Raw genomic sequence first — 15,728 nt, forward strand, 5'->3', positions numbered from 1 at the left:
ACCAACTGCGCCACCTGCGGTGTTTGCAGCTCCTCCCCCACGTGGCAACGCTGGCCCCTTAAACCAACAGCAAAACTGCAATGAAATGAGGTGGTTCTTGGCCAGACCAGCCTCACCTGGGCGAGTCCGGTCTCCCAGAACCCAACTGAGAACGACGACGTCGCGCTTTGCTTTGTAAGTTTCCCCTCAGCCACCTGAACAAGTTTTGAGTGGCCCAGGGCGTTCCCGAGGCGAAAACTTTCCGGACGCAGATCCCTGCTTCTCCCTGGGGAGGGGGCGGGGGGCGGGGGGAGCGGAGGTGGGGAGGCAACAACAATGCAGGAAAAAAGAAATTGTCCTAAATTGTGGTGATGACTGCACATCTCTTCTTAATATGATTGAAATATTGAATTGTAGGATATGTAAATTATATCTTAACAAAACTATTTAAAAATCAAGAAACATATAGCACATTCAATGATCACTTAAAATTTCCAGTAAATATTTTACCTCAATAAGCAGTGTTAAATCTCTACATTGTTAAGACAAAACTGGGCTGGGGACAGATCATTAGCATTAATTTTTAAATATGACCAATACTCACGAGAGGATGTTCCCAATATAGGCGTAGTAGGAGCAACAGTAGGGTGTGGCCCCATCACAGCAGTAAGATTTGCAGTCTTTGCCACACTGAGCAAGGCAGCCATCTGCAAAATAAATGTTCCAGGTGTGCAGTTACAATTCAAACATCATGCTCATGGGGAAACTCACACTATTTCATATCCTAATGTGGTGCTGACCAAACTTTATTGCACTCAATTTTTATCTAACACACCCAGGGAAATATCCTAGTAAAGGCAAGAATTATGTGTTCCACACTAGTCTTTCTTCTCCATTAGACTTTAACTTCCTAAAGGCAAAGTAGGACCTTTCTTTCTCTGATTTATAAGTTCAAGACGCCACAAATAAAGAAGTTGTAGCTCACACTTATGTTACTATCATCAATGGTATAAATGGCATAATACTGCTGTGACCCACAAAAGTCATAATGTAAAAGGGAAAATGCTATATTTATAGCTACATGCCCATGTAATTGACCAATTCAAAAGAGAAATTTCAGATTTTGTTTTCAAGTCACCTCGCTGCATGGATGACTCTTTAGGATGGAATGTGATCAGAGGTAGCAGAATTCACATCAGTTTATCAGCAATACCTAACTTTTGTGGAACAAGTGGAAGTTTATATTTTTTACCCTCAATTTTTTATTAACCTATAGATGAACAAATCTGAACTTTCAGATTTACTTCATTGTGATAAGAAAAAAATAAGAGTGAAGATAATTGCGTTCATAAGATCCAGTAATTAAAGTTAAAATTCACTTTCAAAACATTAGGACCAAAATATTATCTAATTATTTAGAACCAAAGAAGAAGCTAATTTAGTTTTGCTTTGGTATTGAATGCTTTTGCAAAGTCAAAGTATTTAAGCTATGTATTTTATCATTTCACCAGGGATTTTTCTATAGATTTGTATGTGTGTGAGTGTGTACACATACACACGTATATAGACACACTGACAGATAGTATCCAGGTTATGTACAACATGTTGTTATTAATTAACTTCAATATGTGAAGCCTATTATATTACACATTTGAGGTATGTATAATTGTTTGGGCACTACTTTTCACCATGAAGACTTCATCATCATCATCATCATCATCATTATTTCCGCATGATCATGTTAAAGATATTTTAGTGTCCTGCATGGAAGTCGAGAATTCTGCCCCTGAATTACCATTGCCTTCCTGCCCCCAAGACACTGCTGCTGCTGTTAGTTGTTTCCTAGTTAATTCTGACCCACTGAGCTCCTGTGTGCAAAGTGGAACTGCTGCACAGGGTTTTCAAGTTTGTGACCTCTTGGCCAGAAGTGCCTTCCAGAAGCACATCGCCAAACTATCTTCTGGGTGTTCGAACTGCGAACCTTTCAGCTCATAGTTTAAAACAGATTGTATCACCCAGGAAGCCAGACATTATTAGTGCTTTATTTAATGTATTCAAATATTTCCACTAGTCAGTTGTTTCAAGGCTTTGGTAGGAACTTTGCTTCATATTCTTAAAAACCAATCAAATCATGATATAGTTGCTGTCCCCACTTTTTCCACCCCATCAAAACAAACAACCTCTAAGCAGCTTGTGAGATGCCTTTTGAATGATAGTACAAGATAGTGAGACCACACTAAACTCCCCATGGACATCAGAGATTCAATGATTACAGTTGTACTCTATTTACTACAATTATAAGGACATGATGTTAACAAAATATTTTTGAGTCAGCATTACAGGAAACCAAGCCCAAAATCTGGTAGCCAAGAAACTAGATCATACCTGCAGCAAACATTTAGATCATGTCACAAACTGTTCATAAATTTAAATATATGATCCTGTGCCCTGTCTATTTCTGGAATTAAGATACTGAAAGGACAGGTTTAATGGTATAGCAAATACATTCATAATCACAGCATTTCCAAAGTAATGTTTTCAAACCTTATTTAAATACATTCATGGTTTTCTCCAGAGCACTTGAAATCGATTGTATGAAGATGAAGTTTGTATTTTATACATTTGTATTCTATCACTTTTAAAGAATGAATTATTTCAATTGGTTCAGAAGATAAATAGTAGCACCTCTAATCTCCAAGTTCATATCCCTGAAAATTAGCCAGTTCAAACTTTCCTCCATGGATTTCATTAAGGGCATAAGCTAGAAGCTGGTTCCCCAACACCCCGCTTGAAGAAATGTGTAGTCCAGGAAGAGCAACATATCTGGCTCTAAGCACTTTTTCTCCACTTACATGCAGCACTTGTAAGCTATGGCTAAGGATCTCAGAGGAAGGAAAAGGAGGGACAGAGTCCCCAGCTGAAGCCCGGAAAGTAAAACCTTGGCTGAATCCTGTCTTTGTGCAATAGGAGTGGGACAATAATAAAAACATTAGCTTGGGTCTCTTTATAAAAGAGATTCCAGTATAAACTCCCTGCCACCCACCCACCCACCCCACGCCCACACCACCCAGGGTAACAAACAACAGAAATATAGGTGAAGGGAGACAGCAGACGGTGTAAGATATGACAATAATAATAATTTATAAATTATAAATTATAATTTATAATTCCTCAAGGGTTCATGAGCATGGGAGAGTGGGGGAGGAGGAAAAAAATGAGGAGCTGATACCAAGGGCTCAAGTAGAAAGAATATGTTTTGAAAAGGATAATGGCAATATATGTTCAAATCTGCTTGACACAATGAATGCATGGATTGTTCTAAGAGCTGTAAGAAGCCCCAATACATTTTTTTAAATAATAAAAACAAAAGATATTCCCAGTAGAATACTATGCTTCAGTGGTAGAAACTCTGCTCTTACTTGCTTAAACTGGATTGCATGTATTTGTCTTGTGAAAAGTAATTCGGGTTAGAGACAGTGGATCTGTTTAGGGCTGCATCCCATAAAAGCCAGCAGTGCACAGAGTAAGTGTCCGGACCATGTAATTTCTGAGCACTGGGGATAGTGATCAAGCATTGGACTGCAAACCATAAAGCCAGTAGTTTGAAACCCCCAGCTGCTCCACTCCGCAGGGGCTCTCTACTCCAGGAAAGAATTACAGTCCCTGAAACTCGCAGGGGCAGTTCTACTCTGTCTTGTAGGCTTGTTATGAGTCACCATGACAATTGGTTTTGGTTTTGTATTTTGTTTTCTCTTATCTAACCCCAACTTCTCACTTCCAGCTGTATCTCTTAGTCCCAGGTCAAAGTGAATTATTCATTGTTGCATATATGTGTCATGTTTGCCGTTGCTCACACTGTATCTTTCTTCAACTCCCTATGTCCAAGGCTTTCCAAGCCTTCAATGATCTAGTTTCTGAAATCCTCTTCCATTCAATACCACTGAACTGTATTGAGCTCTTACAAGCCAGGCTTGGAGACCTGGTGCTGCAGTGAGTTACATGTAGGGCTGCTAATCAAGTCACCAGTTGGAAAACACCCAGTGCTTCTTGGGAGATAGATGAGGCTTTCCACAGTCTTAGAAACCCAGGGCCAGCTCTTCCCTGTCCTGTCTCATCACTGGATGTGGGAATCTACTCGGTAGCAAGTGCACTTGTTTTTTGTGTGTGTTATGGACCAGGTATTTTGCTGGTTTCTAAGATCAGTTAACTAAACAAAATGGACTGCATTCCCATAGAACTTCTTTGGAACACCTGTATCACATTGTACCTCTCCTATGGCACAGCCCTTTACATGAGAGTAATTTATAGGCACGCATTATCTGCCCGGTAAAGCTCAGCAGGGTTTCTTTTCTGTTTGTCACATAACAGGCACGATTCAATAATTATTGATTGACTGAATATGGCAAGCATAAAAAGACATCTGCCATAGAAATTTCAGGTTAATACATTGAGCCCTTATGGTTTACACATTTCTTATCAAAGATAAAAAATTAACCCATGATTGTTTTGTAATTACTTTGTAGCTTTTAGAAAGGGATGGAGTCCCTAAATAGTGTACACAGTTAGGCACTGGCCTGCTAACCAGAGGATGAAAGTTTAAATCCACCCAGAAGCATCTCAGGAGAAAGGCTTGACAATCTACTGCCAACACTTCAGAGCCTGCCCCGCGGAGCATGGTGCTACGTGAAACACACACACAGGTGAGCCGGAGTTGGAATCCACCAACAGTAGTTGTTTTTGTTTTCTTTGCTTTAGGGTTGGATGCAGACACAAAGAAGAAATGAATGGAGAGAAAACTATCAACACTGCTGCTGGCCAACTTTTCTAGTGTCCTGACCCCCCCAGCAGAGGGGGTGGGGTGGTGGGGTGAGAACCTAGTGTTAGAGGAGCAGGAAAGTCCCAACTTTCTCCCTAGGAGCTGCTGGTGGTTTTGAACTGCCGGCCATGTGAATCACAGTCCAACACATAACCACTACACCACCAGGGCTCCTAGTAGACATTACCATAGGCTGTTAATGGAGCCTTGGAGGCGTTGTGGGTTAAATGTTGAGTTGCTAAGCCCAAGGTCAGTTGTTCAAATCCAGTAGTCAGAAAGAGGAGTCTGTCTGTTCCCATAAAGAGTTACAGTCTCAGAAACTTCTAGTCCTACTCTGCCCTGTAGGGCCATGGAGAGTCAGAATGGACCGGAAGGCAGGTGGTTTGAAACACTGCGTGAATTGCCGGTTTGAAATGTGACACAGAGATGCAGCATGAGCACCCATTGTTGGAAAATAGCCCTGATCGATGTCAGGTTTGACACAAACCTTTGATTTTTAATAAGACACAACATTGGTAGCACGCAATAAAGAGAAGCACAATAAAAGGAGGTGTGCTTATAGAAGGAATTTCTCCTAATCTTAAGAATTTTTATGATTGAAAGCCAACCATGTGCTTATAAGAAAATATCTTTAAAATGACAGTGTATGGACAGCCATACGTTTACATTTTAATAGGCACATTAACATTTTCTTTGGACTTCTTTTGACTCGTTTCTGGCAAGGTTGAATGAGAGACTCAATTATTCTGATGCTCAGATAACAATGTTGAAGAGTATGTTCATTTCAACGGCACTCTTTCTGTGAGCATCCAAAAAAAAAAAAAAATCAAAGTGCTGTGAATAAATGTTGTGTTCCAAGGTCATGGGTAAGCCTGTGGATTTTGTCCTGTCTCATAGTCAGAGACAGCAAAATGTTTCATAAAGAATTTTACCCTCAGCTTGCACAGTATTGTGACTATGAAGCAGTTGCAAAATCACATGTTAATTAACTTTACACATGCAAAATCACATGTTAATTAACTTTACACATGAATGGCTAATGAAAGGCCATTTGTGACTCCTTATCAATCACAAAGTAAGGAAATCTCTTTGCTTCATCAATTATTAGCAACCTCACTAAGAATGATTAGGAGGAGGGAAATGAGAGGTCCCTCACGCATAAACAAGTCCTTAATGAAATCAGTGAATTCAGCTTTGAATCCGGATGAATTCACCTCTCTCAACAACCTTATCTTTAAACGTAAAGAGCCCTCTAGTCTAGCATGCACATTGTGAATCATCTTTTAACGAATCAAAAGAAAGGAATAACGCTGTTTATTTCTACAAGGGAAAAAAGCCATTAAGTTTAGAAAGTGGTTGACCAGCGAGTGTGCCGAAATGAAAGCCACCTGAGTAGTTTTGCTGGAGAACTTCAGCGGTGCCTCTGAACTTCAGGTGCCTTTTAAAAACGGATTCCCTCCCAGCCCTTACGACTGACTGGTCCTTGTCTTAAGCTTCCACGTGGGTTGTGGATACAATTGAATACATCTTACCCTACCTGGAGAGCAAACCCCACTGGATGCTAGAATGGAGTTTCCAAGTTGTTTTGCTAGCAGTGCAAGGAAAAGCAGAGGCCAAGAGAAGGAGAAAGAGAGGAGGGAGCAGAAGAGGAAGGAAGACAAACCAAACAGCGTGGAGGGCTGGCCCTGGATTTCAGCGCTAGCGTCGCTGTTCTCCGGGTCAGGGTCACCTTTGCTCCCCAGACCCTCTGGCACCAAGTGGGTTCCAGTCACCCAAGCGACAGCCCGCAGCCCACGCTCCCTTCCTCGCCGTCGGCTTTCACTGACCTGTGCAGACAAAGATCAGGAGCAACTTGGAAAGGAAGATGCCTGTGCGCCCAGGCCGCCTGGGCGCGTCCATCCAAGCGGGTAGCCGGAGTGGTGCGCGCGGACCGACAGATGGACGCAAAGAGGAGAGGCCAGAGATTGGAGCGCGCGCCGGGAACGGGAAGGGAGGAAGAGGATGAAGGGCAGTCAGATGCAGACAGCCGCGCTCCCAAGGGGGCCAGAGTCCGGCTGAGACAAGGCCATTGCCCAGAGGACCTCAGAGAGGTCCCGGCCGGCACCCTGGGGCTCCAGGAACGCTGGGGCCCACGCTGCCCGGGCCGGGCTGAGTTGGGGGCCCAGGTCTCTTTGTCAGTCCCCACGCGCTCTGGCTTCCGTGACCACTGGGCTCACATTTCACCCTGGCGGGTGGCAACCACCAGGGGCTGGGGGCGGAGGGTGGCCTGACTCCTCCCTGCGTCTACATTCTTTTTGCCTTGCACAGGGAGTTTCTTGAGGAACTTTTTCTAACCCTCTGCTTTGGCTTCTGCCTGTGGGGTTAGCTGGCTTCTCTTTCCGCACAAGCAATGAATGGTCTCCAATTTTTAATCTTTTAAGCACTGGTTGAATAACTTTACTATTTAGCTTCAAACAAGTAGCGGGAATTTCCAGGGCTGAAGTTATGGGATGAAAAAAAAAAAAAGGCCAGTAAAAAAAACCTCAGGAGAAGTTCGAAAACAGTTCGTGGCATTTTTATTGACAACCACTGAAATGTCATTTGTTACATGCTTGAAGCATGCTCAGTACGGTTAGAGGGAAACAGCGACCGCTTCCATCTCTGTTGTTTGGCAAGATTCTGAAGGACTGGTTAAGGCAATTGGGTAAGAAAATGAAATACAATTGTAAACATTGGAAGCAAAATGATTATTTGCAAAATATGTTCTTATACAACCCCCAAATCCAACTGAAAGCTCTTGCAGAGTTCAGTGACTGTTCATCTGTAATATACTAATAAAATCATGATTTATTTTGCAGAGCAGGTATTGTTTTATTTTTCATGAGATCCAGCATAGTTTTTTGCTCTTATTTTCTTTTTATGAGTCATGATGCTATCCTTAAACACTCAGGACTAAGTCATCTAAGGTGACTCAGGTCACCTAGACCTTCTGTCTGAGACCAGCTAGAAACTGTATAGGTTTATATTTAATACTTAAGTCTTTGATCAATTTATTCAGAATTGTGAAAGGTGCAAACATTTTATCCAAATTTGTCTGTGCCCCCCCCCCCCTTGGGGCTCCCTTTTTTTGAGGGCAGGGACGATAGTTTTGCTTGTACCTGGTTGTTCCAACACTGTTCAATGAATTGCTTTTGTCTCCTTGGCAAAGTTCTGTGGGCTTTACTGGTGTGAGTCTATTTCTGGGCTCTTTATTCTGCTTCATTATCTCATTGTCTGTTCTTTCTCCAATGCTACACTATCCTGATCATTGTCAAAAACATACTCCATATCAAACTCACTGCTTTGAAGCCATTTCCTCAGAGGTATTCTCTAGGGCAAAGTAGAATGCCCCTAAGGATGTCCAAGAATATCATTCTTCAACAAAGGGTAGAAAGCCTCATCTTTCTCTCTCAAAGTAGCCAGTGGTTTTGACCTGCTGATCTTCTGGTTAGCAGCCCAGCATGTAACCTGTTACACTACCAAGACTACTTGATCACTACAGCATCCATAAATTTTAAAAATATTCATCAATGTTATGTTTACTGTTCTGGTGGAAGATTATTAAAAGTTAATATTAAAAGAATGAAAGAAAAGTCACTGGCTGGGAGAAAATGCTTATCAAAAACAAAAAAGCAAACAATTTACAAAATGGGCAAAGCTCTGAACAGAAACTTCCCGAAATAAGATATATAGCTGGTAAACAAAGATATGAAAAGATGCTCAATAAATCATGTCATTCAAAAACCCCAGTGCAAATAAACAAACAAACACATAAATAAAATATTGCCCATAGTTGATTTCCTATAGAGTAAATTGGAGTTGTTCTTAGGGTTCCCAAGACTAAATCTCCAAAGGAACAGATGGCTTCATTGTTCTCACTTGGAGTCACTGGTGGGTTTGAACTTCTGAACTGGTAGTTAGCAGTTCCAATCCATAACCTACTATACCAACAAGTTAGTGGTTCCAATCTACAAACTGCTACACCATCAGGGCTGCAATATCATGTCACTAAGATTAAAAAACAAAAGAAAACATGAGATACTAATGCACAGGTATTAGGGTGGCTATAGTACAAATCATGGAGGACACCAAATGCAAGGGGGGGAGGGAGCAATAATAACTTTGATTCATAGCTAACAGGAGTGAAAAATGGTGCAACCACTTTGGAAGACAGTATGGTGATTTTTTACAAAGCTAAACATGGTCTTACCATATAATCTAGTGGTAGTGCTCCTAATACAGAGGACTTGAAATTTTATATTCACACACAAAACAATCTGAGTATACATATTTATAGACGTTTTATAATTATCCCAAGTTGAAAGCAACCAAGATGTCCATAAAAACGAATGGATAAGTAAACTTTGGCAAATCTATACAATGGAATATTATTCAATGATAAAATTTAGTTATGAAGTTAAAATAAAAGACATTGAGGAAGCTTAAGTTGATAATGCTAATGAAAGAAACTAATATAAACAGTGCACACTATATATAATTCCACCTATGCGACAGTCTGGAATAGGCAAAACTATAGAGACAGGAACAAAGATCGGCGGATACTAGAAGTGTCCGGAAGTACCGAGCTGTGGCTAGAGGAAACACCCACCCTTTGTCATGGAGTTGACTGAACCCATAGCAATGCTGTACACAGTTTCTGGGTTGTAAACTTTTCTGGGAGCAGATGGCCTCATCTCTCTCCCAGGGAGCCACCAACCTTGCAGTTATCAATCTGCTGCTTACCTGACAGAGACATTTTAACACAAAAGCTAAGGCACCTGGGAGAAATGATGACGTCAAAGAGCTGAATAGAAAATTTCAAAAGGCAGCTAGAGGAGACGTAGTCAAATATTATAACAAAATTTGCAAAGACCCATAGAGTTAGAAAACCTAAAATGAAGAACATATTCAGCATATCTTAAATCAAAAAATTCAAGAAAAAGAAATCCAAGCCTTGGATTGCAACATTGAACTATTCTATGGGCAAAATACTAAATGATGCAGGAAGTGTCGAGAGAAAATGGAAAACATAGATAGAGGCAAAAAGAACTTGTCATCATTCAACCATTTCAAGAAGCAGCATATGAGCAAGAACCATTGGAAAGAAGAAGTTCAAGTTGCACTGAAGCATTGGCCTAAAACAAACCTCCAGGAATTGATGGAATACCATTTGAAATGTTTCAATAAGCTAATGATACATTGGAAACACTCATTCACCTGTACCAGGACATTTAGAAGATAGCTACTTGATCAACTGATTGAAAAAGATCCTTATTTGTACTGATTCCAAAGAAAAGTGATCTGAGAGAATGTACAGATTATAAAACAATATAATTAATATCACATGCAAGTAATTTTTGCTAAAGATAATTCAGCAACGGTTAAAGCAGTACATTGACAGGGAGCTTCCAGAGGTTCTGGCTGGATTCAGAGGAGGGCGTGGAACAAGGAATATCACTGCTGGTGTCAGTTGGATCATGACCCAAAGTGGAGAATACTAGAAAGATGGTCACTTGTGTTTCATTGACTATTGCAAGGCATTCGACTGTGTGGATCATAACAACCGTGGATAGCTTTGAGAAGAATGCAAATCCCAGAACATGACTTTGTACTCATTAAGAACTTGAACATGAAAAAAAAAGAACTTGAACATGGATCAAGAGGCAGTTGTGATAGCACCAAAGGAAAGCTATATAGTTGAAAATCATGAATGGTGTATGTCAGCATTGCATATTCTCAGCACACTTTCAATCTGTATGCTGAGCAAATCATCAAAGAAGTTGGATTATAAGAAGAAGAATTCGGCATTGGGATTGGAAGGTTTATTAATAACCACAATATGGAGGTGGCACAACCTTGCTTGCTGAAAGTGAGGAGGGCTTGTAGCACTTGCTGATAAAGATCAAGCATTACAGCTTTCCATGCAGATTGCAACTCAATGTAAAGAAAACCAAAATCTTCACAACTTCACCACTATGCAACACCATGATGAATGGAGAAAAGGATGGAGTTGTCAATGATTTTGTCTTGCTTGGATCCATAACCAATGCTTATAGAAGCAGAAGTCCAGAGATCAGAAGATGAGTTACATTGAGTCGGTCTGTTGCACAAGGACCTCTTTAGAGTATTGAAAAGCACGGATGTTACTTTGAGGACTAAGGTGAGCCTAAGCCAAGCCGTTATATTTTCAATCAGGTAATATACATTCAAAAGTTGGACACTGAAAAAAGAAATTTGAAGGAGAATTAATGCAATTGATTTATGGTGCTGGCGAAGAATATTGAAAGTACCATGGATTGCCAAAAGAACATAACAATCTGTCTTGAAAGAAGTACAGGCAGAATGTGATGTTCATCTCAGGAACTTGATGCATGTGGTTAGGAGAGACTAGTCCCTGGAGAAGTGCATCATGCTTGATAAAGTAGAGGGACAACAAAAAAGAGGAAGATTTCTCACACGATGAATTGACACGGTGGCTACACTGATGGGCTCAAACAAAGAAACAGTTGTAAGGATGGTACAGGACCAGACCATGCTCTCTTCTGGTGAACACGGGATCACTATGGGTTGAAACTAACTCGATTGCTCCTTATAAAAAATATCAAAGATTTATAGTTTAGGAAAATGCACAGGAGCAGTTCTACTTTGTCTTATAGGATTACTATAAGTCAGAATCCACTCTATGGCAGTGAGTTTGGTATAGAGTATGTTTTAGAGCATATACAGCCTCCTGGAGAACATCGTCCCAATTCTGCAAGCTATTGCCACCTAGCTGGCACTGACTTGGTAAAATAATTAAATTTAGAAGGTCATTTAATTAAATATCAAGTCAGCTGCTTCAAGGTGGAGCATATTAAGACCAGTGAATTCCATGAATATGGGTCTGTTCCCACATTTAATTTGTGTGAAGTGAATCCCTTGATTTGAGGTGATGCTGTCGGAGATGCCATGCTGATGGACAAGTCATTCTATAAGCTCATAGACAGTAGTTTTGAGTGAAAATTTGTGTGCAAGGAAAGCAACTCCATATCAAGAGTAAGTGTATATTAAAACAAGAACAAGACATGCCCTATCCTGATGGAAGTGGTCCTGTGTAGCGATCTGCCAACTGTTGCTGGTGGATCTCCCTGAGGAATGGTTCCATATATGGTCTCCGTTTTCAGAGGGAGACCACTCTGCTTTGGTATAGTGGGCTCTTCAGAGGTGGTAGCTAAATTGGTCTTTCTGCACAGAAGTCCTTATTTCGGGGTCTACCCATAACCTCCATCCCTGCGACCATGGCCACTTTGTTAATGAGCCCATTCGGTAATGACAGGAGTGACTGGGGAGTTTAGTTGATTGGCTTCTGTGTCATCCTATTCAATTGATCGTTAAAGTCCACCTCTACAGAGGCAACCCTTTGGTTAGTGTTCACATATGATGTAAATGTGTTCATTTATTGTGTCTATTCAGAAAGGTCTAACCATATACTTTTCCCCCATACTTCTGTATCACCTGTTTCCCAATCATGCTCCTTCCAAGGCCCTAATCATCCAGCCAAACAAGTATCCAAAGCACACGAATCACTATAAAACCCCAGATCTGTCCATTTGCCTTCCAGGAAAAAAAGACAAACTATGTTCACTGCTCAAAGTTCTGACCACTGGGAGGATTTTCCTCCATCCATGTTCTTGAGGGATGTTCTACAAAGAGCTGTTCACCTTAGAGTGATCTCGGTATATTGTGCAGAGCCGTCAGCAAACCAAGCATGAGTTTTCTCTTCCACAGCCAGCTGCCAACAAGGAACTCTCCACGCGGTCATAGGTACAGGTAGGGGGAAAAGGAATAATGTGACGAGAATGCAGACTATAGGCATTTGAGCCACTTCTTCATGCTGTTTACTTGTACCTTCAGGTCCTGCTCAAGCCTGATCTTTAGTATACGGCTTCCATTTAAAGGTGGCTTACTGCTGTGCATGTTTAACTTCGTGGTTCTAGGGTCCTGACAAAGCCCCATTTGTGACGGACAGCTGAAGCCACATGGTGACTTGGTAGCCCATAGTGAGATAGTTGGTCTCTACAGAAAACAAACAAAGAAAAGCAACAACAATAAAGCCCAACTGATACTAATATGTTGATTCTATCTCCATAGTGACCCTATAGGACAAGGCAAAACTGCCCTGTGGGTTACTGAGTCTATAACTCTTCATGGGAATGGAAAGCTTCATCTTTCTCCCATTGATTGGATTGGTGGTTTCCAACTACTGAGCTTGAAATTAGCAGCCGAACATGTAACCACACTACACAATTCAATTAGGGCAGTTCCCACTCTCAAAACTGACTTCCATAAAATATCAGTCACATCAGTTTTCAGAGAAGTTGGGACTCTGGTCTCAGATTTGCTCATACTGTTGTGGTAAAAGTTATGTCCTCAGGACAATCCATGTGTCGGTCTCTGGGTTCATCCTGATAAATTCAGGCCAATTTCCCTAAACCGTTGCATATCTTCTTCTATAGTATACCAAGGTACTTCTAGTGCTTCAGTTTAACTTAATGTAGGCCATTGCACAAACCAGCCAAATAAACGATTAGATCCTCTCCTAACCTCTAAGGCTGAAAGACTGAATGAAGAACCTGTGTGTAGTGGGCCCATATCACCAAATTCAGACTGTTCCTTGCACCATTATCCCACAACTTTAATAATCATTTCCCTATATAGTCTCTTTATTTCTATCTGTACAAATTAGAAAACCCCAGCTGTTATTTAGAAGTATAGTGCATCCTTTCCTTGCTTACCATTTGGGCTTTATCTTTTGAGCCTTGTTGAGACTCCACTCTAACTATAGGTCAAGAAGCAAACATGGGCAGTGAGGTTGTTTCCTAGGAACTCTCAGCTTATCTTGTGAGACATTGACCTCAGGAAACATCCCATATGTAGCACCAGGTTCCATATCAGAATGCACAGTTGGACTACTCTCCTCGGTGTGGGCAGAGGGGATAATGGTTTGATTGATAGTAGATTTATCTCTTAAGATGGATGGGTGGTACTTAAGGGGCTCAATTTAAGGCACTTAAGGGCTCGGTGACCTCACCTTCTTGGTTATCTGCTCAGCTGTTCCCACCACCAGTTTCAGGGTTCCACTTCTTCAAAATCAATGTCTTCTCTTTAACATCAGTCACCACTCTAGGTGACAATTCTGGCATTGTAATTCAGCTACTCTGAGTAAGGTTCTGGGTTTGATTTTCAGCAAAATCAGCTGTATGACTATAAGAAATACAATTTTCTTTAATGGAAAATGACATGGTTCATGGTAAGATATAGTGAAATGTTGCCTGGTTCTGCACTATGCCTATGATTGTTTGAAGACGAGACCATCCTGATGTATAGATTTTACTTGGCTAAGTTATAGAAATAGATCACCTCCAACATGGATACTCCCGAGTGATCACTCTCCCCGGGCTGTTCCCAGGTGGCATAAGGGAGCACAGGGATCAGAGCCCCATGATGTACAGTCCTTTCCCACAATGTTGGAGATCAAGCTGAGCCTGGAGTCTGCGCTTTAATATTCCTACAGCTTCTCAGAGTCCTGTGGACAATAACTGAGGAGGCAAACCATGCAGGAAACATGTCTAAAAAAGAAAAAGAAATAGATCACCATGATTCAATTACTACTTCAACTTTATCTGGAAGCTGTGGTGAAACCTATTCAGGATCACAGCAACATGCCAACCTTCAGAGACAGATTGGTGGTGGCTGCACATAAAGTGCATTGGCTGAAAATGGAACATGGTTCTACCTTATAGAAGGAAAGACTTCTAACACTGAGTGATAGAAAGGCAGACAATCAGATACATACAGACATTGAATTATACAAGTATAGAAATATTAAACTATATACGATTCAAACCTATTATTGAACTCAGAAAACAGGTAGATAGATCTCACTGGTACTCACTGCCATTGAGTTAGCTGATGTTGACTCATAGTGACCCTACAGAACAGGGTAGAATTGCCTCCATAGGTTTCCAAGCCTGTAACTCTTTATGGGAAAAGAAAGCTCCAACTTTCTTCCTCCGAGTGCTTGGTGGTTTCAAACTGCAGACCTTGTGGTTAGTACTCCAACATGTAACCACTATGCTACCAGAGCTCCTTAGATAGATAGAGATAGGATTAAAAATTGAAGTATATTGAAGAAATTCCAAATCTATGCTTTAGCCAGTTCTTGGAAAGTAATAACTCCATGACTTCAATGTAGAATTAAAGATGCAGAAAGACTATTAAATGCTTGTTATGTGCTAGCCTTATTTCTAAGTTATTTAAAAGTGTTAGGAATACATAAAGATGCTTCTTTTGTCTTTTCTGACCCTAGGGGCTCATCTTCTGGCAGTATTTCTGAAAGCATTATGCTTCTTTTCATGAGGTTTTCAGTATCTGACAATGGTTCAATTCTGCCCATAAGGTTTTCAGTAGCTCATTCCTCAGAAGTGGACAGCCTATTTCTTTATTGTCCATTCTGAGTCTGGAAGCACTGCAGAAATCTATTTACTTGGAGTGACTTTGATATTACTTTAATACAAGTGGCATAACTTCCAACATCACAGCAACAGACAGCCACAACAGTAAGACAAAATGACAGACAAGGGGTGAAATCCTTCAGCTTTAAACCCTGCTTATTACCCCTGCCTTCCATTCTATCTGGTACTTCCAAGTTCTGAGCATTATAAGTCTAATACTTCTTGCAGGTACTCAAATTGAGGTATCATTTCCTTCTTATCAGCTGACTTTTTAGATTCTGAAGTTCATAGCAAATTCACATACATAAATGTCTTTTCTCTTATTCTCTTTCAACTATGATTTGATACATGTTTAACGATTGGACTTTCTGCTCCCATAAACAGTTGTAGTCTAGGAAACCCACAGGGAGGTCTCTATGAGT

At 40.8% G+C, this 15,728-nt stretch overlaps 1 protein-coding gene and 1 non-coding gene across 3 annotated transcripts in view; one reads left to right on the forward strand and one right to left on the reverse strand.

Moving 5' to 3' along the window:
* CYYR1 (cysteine and tyrosine rich 1) overlaps positions 1-6,915 on the reverse strand; it is a 153,506-nt gene extending 146,591 nt beyond the window's left edge. For both annotated transcript variants that reach the window (XM_045284638.1, XM_045284637.1), the window contains exons 1-2: positions 6,622-6,915; positions 584-686 (exon numbers count right to left, since the gene is read on the reverse strand). In XM_045284638.1, coding sequence (XP_045140573.1) covers positions 584-686; positions 6,622-6,694 — 176 coding nt within the window. In that variant the 5' untranslated portion in view covers positions 6,695-6,915. The remainder of the gene's footprint in view (positions 1-583; positions 687-6,621) is intronic.
* A 7,299-nt stretch (positions 6,916-14,214) lies between these two features.
* Positions 14,215-14,421, forward strand: LOC115873619. Its single transcript, XR_004048511.1, has one exon. It is a non-coding gene; the product is annotated as a small nucleolar RNA SNORA73 family (small nucleolar RNA).
* Positions 14,422-15,728: the final 1,307 nt, after the last annotated feature.

This window comes from Echinops telfairi, unplaced genomic scaffold (genome assembly GCF_000313985.2).
Source record: "Echinops telfairi isolate 266 unplaced genomic scaffold, ASM31398v2 ScPeMD7_7469;HRSCAF=8507_0, whole genome shotgun sequence".
In the NCBI taxonomy this organism is placed as follows: domain Eukaryota; kingdom Metazoa; phylum Chordata; class Mammalia; order Afrosoricida; family Tenrecidae; genus Echinops; species Echinops telfairi.